This window comes from Chenopodium quinoa, unplaced genomic scaffold (assembly GCF_001683475.1).
Source record: "Chenopodium quinoa cultivar QQ74 unplaced genomic scaffold, ASM168347v1, whole genome shotgun sequence".
In the NCBI taxonomy this organism is placed as follows: Eukaryota; Viridiplantae; Streptophyta; class Magnoliopsida; order Caryophyllales; family Amaranthaceae; genus Chenopodium; species Chenopodium quinoa.
The window spans coordinates 4,883,298-4,891,182 of NW_018744151.1; the positions used below are offsets into that span (position 1 = coordinate 4,883,298).

The window sequence follows — 7,885 nt, forward strand, 5'->3', positions numbered from 1 at the left end:
AATAAGTACATATTTTATTGTTTTATGTTTGTTTAAAGTTTTATGGGTGTAGTTTGAACAATTAATTAGTAATTAGTAGATATGTTATTGTTGCATGTCTAATTTATGTTTTATGTGTTGAACAATTAAGTAGTAATAAGTAGATATCGTGAGTAATAAGTACATATTTTATTGTTTTATGGTTGTGAGTAACAATTACGAGTTCTAGCTCATTTTATTTTTCTTGAAATGTGTTGCTTATTTATGTTGTATGTGTCGGTGATTTTTTTTAATAATTTGCTTAATTTTCTTACTTATAATTTGCAAGTTAGGAATTAGGAATACATAAAGATTTTAAGATTTTAAAGTTTAATAATTTGTTATTTTAATTTGGGTTTTGCTATACATAAATATAAAAAACAACAATTTCATAAAATTAATGCACTTTTTCATATTCCAATGGAATCTAATATTATAATTGAATTAAAAAACTGATTTACTTAATGTAGTGTTATTAATAGGATAGATTTTCATAACACTACATTTAATAACACTTCCTAAACTACTTTTTTTAGGACAATAAAACATTCTACTCCGTAGCTAATATCCTACCATCGTGTACAAAAAAAGAAAACAAAAAAAGTCGTCAAATAAATTAGGCCAAATTTCATGTTCTCGTATGGATGTTTTTCAATTAGGCTATATTCGTCCAATTTCAATTGCATGCATTTTTATTGAGTCATATTCTATACTTTCTAGAAATTGTAAGAGAATAAACTATGTAATTAATCCTTATATATAGCCCTATAGCATTGGATCTTTTACCAAAATGGCTATTTTGACAAAAGTATTTACCAAAACGGCTAATTATAAAATTTAATTCCTAAACTAGCTAATGTTATTGATTTGAAAGGATATTATTTATTTTTTATATTCCTTTGAACCCGTTCGGTTCACTTTATTTTTTATTTGGTTTTAATTAAAGAGAATTAGTTTTTTTTAATGTTGGTTTTATTAAAACTCTAATGCCATAGTTTAAAATATCCCATTAATTTGAACAATTAACAATCAACATAATATATATGCATAAATAACCACTCAAAAAAAAAAAAAAAAATTTGATCCAAAATTAACAAAAGAAAAAAAATAAACAACTGAAACTGCATTCAATCATAATAAAGCCAACAGTACAGAAACTAAAACTGCATTCTAATCATCATTCTACTTTAATTACGTCCTAAAAGCTGAAACAGTTGATCATCTTTAGTGGCTCACACTAAGACAAGTTCTACAACAAACACTGCAGGATGTCCGTGTTGAAACTTAATCAATGCACCTTCTTCTACCTGAACATTGTACCGATCAGTAAATTCCCTAACACCACTTAGTTCACACTTGGTAATGAGACCATCCTTCTTCACAACTTTCAGCTTCGCAGCGATTTGCTCATCAGAGTTTTGAAGCAGCACATTAGTTGAATCACCACAGTTGCTTAACCAATTGTTAGCAAAGTCAACAGGAACATTCTGCAATAATTGAACCAGAATAAGTACAGATATTTTATCAGGTCAAAAATGTGTAATAGTTATTAGCAGCATATACATTTACTCCTTTCTTAAGGTAAGCTGCAGTGAAAATGAACTTGAAATGTGGCTCAAAACAGGAATGTGCAAGGTCATCAATCCATTCATTTGTTTCGATTATATTTGCTAAGCTACCATGGTAAGCAGGTCTGCGTCCTGGCCTCTTACTCGAGCTTGAGCCACGTCCTGGCCTCTTACTCGAGCTCGAGCCACCAGTGCTCTTTGCAGTTTCAGATCTTTGTGATTTCTTGCTTCTTGATCGCCTTAAAATCTTTACCAAGAAACAGCTATTCCCTCTATATGTAAACTTTAGACCATCGCCAACCATTATCTCATTTTCTTCAACAAAATCAACCCAACCACCTGCTAAGATAGTCATCCAACCATCTCTGTCCTCTTCATGTGACATAGTAGCTTCCCACATTCTGCCATACTCTTCTAGTTTCAAGTCAACCCCTTTATCACCATCATTCAAGATATCCTTAAATTCATCAGGATACGCTGTAAATTAATATACATTAGCAAAATACCAACTCAATATATAAGCAACAACCAAACATACACATGTCAGAAAGTAATCTCGCCAAAACACATAACTACAACAATAATAAAGCAATAATTATATGTTTCATACCAGCTTATCTTTGTGATGATCTTCATAACAAATGGTAAATGTCATCGCAGTATTTTCCATTCAATATTCTGAACAATTTACTAAGATTTTTATTTATACTTAGCCTTTTCGCACAACTCAGTAGCTAATTTGCATGATAGCAAACACTGCTATATATATATACATATATAACAAAGCTATTGTCAAAATTATGTAGTATATTAATTGCAATTAAATATTACTTTGACAAGAAAAGACTTGAACAATCTGATTTTTCGGTAACTGAAAGAATCTTTAATTTCAATATTCCTTCCCAATGGTCATACCAACCATAATTACAAGTCAAGAAAATTCAAAGATGGCATAATGATCAACCCAAATAACATAATAAGTACCTATGTTATCATTCATCATTTAGTAAGCTAACCACAATACATCAGTTACATACCTAATGATACTCCTATAAGACTAGAGCTGTCAAAAGCTGACCCGACCCGAAATACCGACCCTAACCCGACCCTAACCATAACCCGTATGAACCCGAAAAAAATGGTAACCCGAACCCGACCTAACCCGACCTGAAACCAACCCTAAACCCGAGTTGACCCGAGTATTTGAGACCCGAACCCGACCATAACCCGACCTAGAGAGGACCCGACCCGAATATGACCCATAAATTATTGACCTGAACCGAACCCGACTCGAACCCGAGAATGACCCAAACCCGATTTAACCCGTCAAAATCCGAATTCAACCCGACATGTTACTAACCCGACCCGAGGTCAACCCGACCCGTTCCAAACCCGACTCGAATTTAAACCCAACCTGTTACAAACCCGACCCGAAATCAACCCGACTTGTTATTGGTCCGACCCAAATTCAACCCGACTTGTTATTGCCCCGACCCGAATTTAAACTCGACGTATTACTAACCTGAATTTAAACTCGACCTATTACTAACCCGAATTTAAACGTATTGGAGGCTATATGAGGTGAGTGAGGTGAATCGATGATAGTGATTTTGTCTAATTAAATCAGCCAAATGTTTTTTTTTTCTAAATTTATCTTCAAAATAAACTTCCATATTACTACTTATAATCCTTTTATTGATCCGTTTTTTCAAATTTTAGTATTCACTTGTTTATTTTAATATTTTTTAAAATGTTTTAAATTATGCAATTTGATTTGGAGCTTTAAAAAAAATCAAAAAAAAAATTTTATTGACTTGAACCGAAATCGACTCGAACCCGAGAATGACCCGACTAGGAAATGACCCGACGTAATTATAACCCGCAAATAATTGACTTGAACCGAACCCGATAATAACTCGCAAAAAATTGACTTGAACCGAACCCGACTCGAACCCGAACAGGACCCTAACTCGTTTAAACCCGTAAAAACCCGAATGTTACCCGCCTTTTTTTCACCCGACCCGAATGTAACCCGACCTTTTATTGACCTGACCTAAACCCGACCTAAACACGATAAGATGTATGACCCGACGTGACCCGACTCAAGAATGAACCAACCCGAACCCGACCCGCATAGGTCCCGACATTAACCCGTACTGACCCGACCCGAGATGACCTGACCCACACTAACCCGACTCAAACCCAGACCCATTTACCCGAATTGACAGCTCTATATAAGACTATAAACAAAAATGAGAATTTCTAAAGGTACATATAAATTTTTTAAGGCCAATGTATCACGGTCGAGGTACCGTCCCAATGGTCACTCACTCTCAACTCTTAGCACGCTACTGAGCATAAGGTCAGCGGTTCGATTCCTACCAACACCCCACCCCCAAACAATTTTTTTTTTCATTTAAAGTTTTCGTTGATCGATAAATTTTTTTAAAATTTATTATATTTTCTTTTTCCTTTCCAAGATTAAAAACAAAAATTAAAAAAAAAAAAAAAAAAAAACCAAAAAAAAAAAATAGCTAATATTGCTTGAAAAATGATACTCCTATAAGACTATAAACAAAAATGAGAATTTCTAAAGGTACATATACATTTTTTAAGGCTAATGTATCACGGTCGAGGTACCGTCCCAATGGTCACTCACTCTCAACTCTTAGCACGCTACTGAGCATCAGGTCAGCGGTTCGATTCCTACCCACACCCCTACCATACAAGGGTTTAGTCGACGACAAGACCAAAATCCGCCAGTCAGCAGAGGGATTGAGGTGCCCCTTCTTCCTGGGGAAGAAAATTAAGCACTACACACGTCTCTCGTACAACATGCCCATGGGGTGGCACATCTTCCTGGGGAAGAAAATTAAGCACTACAGTTTCACGTCTCTCGTACAACATGCCCAGCACTACAGTTTCACGTCTCTCGTACAACATGCCCATGGGGTGGCACATGGCTCTGAGCGGCGCCGTGTTAAACAGAAGGCAGAGAACCTCTTGCCTTAGACAAGTTTCTGAAAGAAAATGAAAACAAGTACAATCGGCCAATCCCTGTGTAGTTATTTTTTTAGTTTTTATGATTTCCATGTTTGCAGGTGTTGCTATGTTTTTTTTTTTTAAATTATGATGTACCAATAAGTTTGTTTTGAAATACAACCAAATAAGTTTGTTTTTCAATACTATTAAAGCGTAAATAATCCCCAAATGCTTGCAATTGAATTTCAGATCTAGAATCAAATGAATTGAACTCAAATTTTGCATATTGGTTAATCTCAATATGAAGATTTTAAAATCTCTATATTATAAAATCAGCAGTGACTATAGATTCACGAATTTAAGCAATTACAATTCCAAATTACAATTTCCAAAAATTATCAAGATTATTCACAGAAATATGTACAAGCCAAACAATTCAAAAAAAAGAAAGCAAATTTGTGAAAGCAAAATTCAATTCAAATCAAACTTACCTACAATTGACGTCATCACTCGAGTTGTTCTTGTAACTGAGATTGAATTATAAAATTTTAGGTTATATCCCAATATTTAGAAACTGAAATTGGTTTACGACAAAAAGAAAGTAACATCTTACCTCAGAAGCTAACACAAGGGAAAACATTGACTGCGCATCAAAGGAAATAGAGGGAGAAGGATGAGTGGATGACACTTGATTGACTGACTCTAAGGAGTAAACACTATACGACTTCAATTTAGGTTCATAGATTTTTTGGATTTTATTTGTACTTTATTTTTATTTGTACTTTATTGTTAATTTGTACTTTATTTTCTATTTGTACTTTATTTTTGTTTGTACTTTTTCTGATTTGTGCTTTATTTTTGTTTGTACTTTTTTCTTATTTGTGCTTTATTTTTATTTGTACATTTTCTTACTTGAAGAAATTTTTATTTGAATTGTTTTAATTTGAAGACACAAATTAACTTATCTAAGATGGCAAGACTCTTAATTAACTTAAGACATGTTGGTCTTGAGTTCAAGTTTTGTTATAAGCATTTTTAAAATGCAAACTTAATACATGTCAAACTTAATACTTGTGAAAGTCACATACTCACATATCACGTTTATGACATGTTGAACTTGATATAGGTGACACGTGAACAAGTTTTGTTTTAGAAATATTTTTTAATACTACGTATATAAGTATAGCTTTAACCAACCATTTAACCGTATAATAAATTGTTTATTTCTTATTTTCTCATCTTTACAATTTCAATAATACGCTGTTTGAATTTCGTTTTAACTTTCGTCAATCAATGTTTCTCCTTTAATAATCTAATGTTTACAAAAAAAAAAAATATGATAAAGAAAGGATTTCTAGAATTAATCCGCGCGGTTGGACTTAGATCATGTGCTGTTTGTGTTGCAGTGAAACAATTTAGATCATGTACCTTATTTCTTTGTGATATGGTAATTCTCTAACTTTGAAGTATAATCTATTTTACTTAGTCTTATTTATATTTTTTGTTATTCTACTACTTTTATTTGAAACTAGTCAATCCAAGTATAATTTTGAAGTATTATTAGGGGTGAGCAAAAAGTCTGTGTAACTGTCAATTGGAACTGGGACCGGGTAGGAACCGGCAAATCCGGAGGCGGAATTAGACCCAGTGGTTCCAATTAAAAGCATGATTACGTAAAAATTAAGTGAATGATAACAATTACCTGAACTTAATTTGAACAAAAACATGATTACGTAAACAAATTAATGAAAATGCTTAATTACCATGAGTAAAATTAAACCATCATCTATATTAGCAAATTACATACCAAATTTAAATTACCATTCCCTGGTCAAACATATCTATTCAAAAATCGTTCATGGGACTCTAATACTCTAATCTACTTTAATTTCAACCATTATATGGCACATAAATTACCTAAAATTAAATTAACTTAAATTAAATAGCAGGCAATTAAATTAAATCAAATAGCAGGCAATTAAATTAACATAAATTATCTAAAATTAGATTATAATTTGGCTACTAATTAAAAGGGTACCTGCAGGAAAATAACATCATCGGTGTAGCTCCCAAAATCCGTGATGAAGCCAGCCAATCCAAGGGAGTAAACAGGGCCACTCGTGGGTATAATTGGCTTCGGATCCATCTTGTCTACCAACAATTTTGGAATTATTTTTGTAGTACCCTCATACTCCACAACATCATCCTTTTCCAGCTCACGAATGGCAGCTTGCACCTCCGGCTTACCAACAATGTCAGCAATGTTGGGTAAGTGCGCCGGAAAAATCTCACCAGCCTCATTGACCATCATCAATTTGTCCATACGGTGTTGCTCTTCTTTAGGGTTGGCAACAATTTTCTTCGGAATATCATACTCCACCTCATGCAAGGTCAAGTTTCCATTTTGACTATGAAAATAGACAAAATCATTGAAGTTCATTTCTTGTTCAGTGTTCGTGTTGTACTTGAAACAGTGTTTGACGTTATTAGTGGCCGTAGCCGGGAAGAACCCAGGAGGGTAAGGCACTTCTTGGTTGGGTTCCATGGTGGGAAATGAAAATATTACTTAGGGAAGAGAGGAGGAAAGTATTGGGGTGTGTTTCTTTTCTGTCTGATAACTTTAACTTCTGATAATGAAGTAGCTAACTCTAGTTTTTTTTTTTTTTTTTTTTTTTTTTTTTTTTTTTTGAAAAGCAACTGTAGTTAACTTAAGTCCACTCATAGTACACCCTATCTTACGTAAGGTAAGTTATCTCTTCTCAAAGAAAAACAAAAAGAAAAAAAATAAAGTAAAGTAAACTGGCACGTGTCTAGTTGAGAGTTTTAGTTAAAATACAACTGCTACGGTTATGGGTTGACAGAGATTTGCTGCTTGTTTCCCATGAAGTTTGCCATTGTATAGTTTTAAGATTCGCGTCATACATTGCATGTTATAAACAATCAACGTAATCGTGAACAAAATTTCACATGATTAAGATAAACAATCCTCATTTGTAACATCATAAACAAGGTCAATCCGATCCGATCCGAAACATCCGAATTCTCAAAAATTTTCAATCCAATCCGATGCGATTTAAATTTATCCGATCCGAATAAATACTTCGGTTTAGATTGGAATTTTTTGGTTTTATCCGAATAATGGACACCCCAAGTTGTCCTATAAACGATCAAATTGAAAATCAAACCCTCCAAACCCTAAACCATTCACACCCTAGACCCTTCAAACCCTAAACCCTTTAAACCCTAAACAAACCATAAACCCTTCAAACCCTGAAATCATTAAATATATATTATCCATACTCATTAGGACTAAATTA

General features: G+C 33.5%; 1 protein-coding gene across 2 annotated transcripts; it reads right to left on the bottom strand.

Annotated features, from left to right (window-relative positions):
- Nucleotides 1–845: 845 nt before the first annotated feature.
- On the bottom strand, nucleotides 846–7,606 carry LOC110693710. 2 transcript variants are annotated; one of them, XM_021870883.1, is made up of 4 exons: nucleotides 5,182–5,384; nucleotides 5,060–5,095; nucleotides 1,582–2,063; nucleotides 846–1,505 (listed from the first exon to the last, which is right to left on the bottom strand). In XM_021870883.1, the coding sequence occupies exons 2-4, from the start codon at nucleotides 5,073–5,075 to the stop codon at nucleotides 1,251–1,253; spliced, it is 753 nt and encodes a 250-aa protein (XP_021726575.1). In that variant the 5' UTR covers nucleotides 5,076–5,095; nucleotides 5,182–5,384; the 3' UTR covers nucleotides 846–1,250. The 2 variants fall into 2 exon arrangements, with proteins under 2 accessions (XP_021726575.1, XP_021726574.1); XM_021870882.1 differs by lacking the exons at nucleotides 1,582–2,063; nucleotides 5,060–5,095; nucleotides 5,182–5,384 and adding an exon at nucleotides 6,607–7,606 and having other exon boundaries at nucleotides 853–1,505.
- Between the last annotated feature and the right edge of the window lie 279 nt (nucleotides 7,607–7,885).

Excerpts from the sequence above, each read along its gene's own strand:
- LOC110693710 (XM_021870882.1), bottom strand. The coding sequence starts at position 7,113 with ATGGAACCCAACCAAGAAGTGCCTTACCCTCCTGGGTTCTTCCCGGCT. Across the intron at positions 1,506-6,606 it reads ATGATGTTATTTTCCTGCAG|AATGTTCCTGTTGACTTTGC; the intron begins GTACCCTTTTAA and ends CAATTATTGCAG.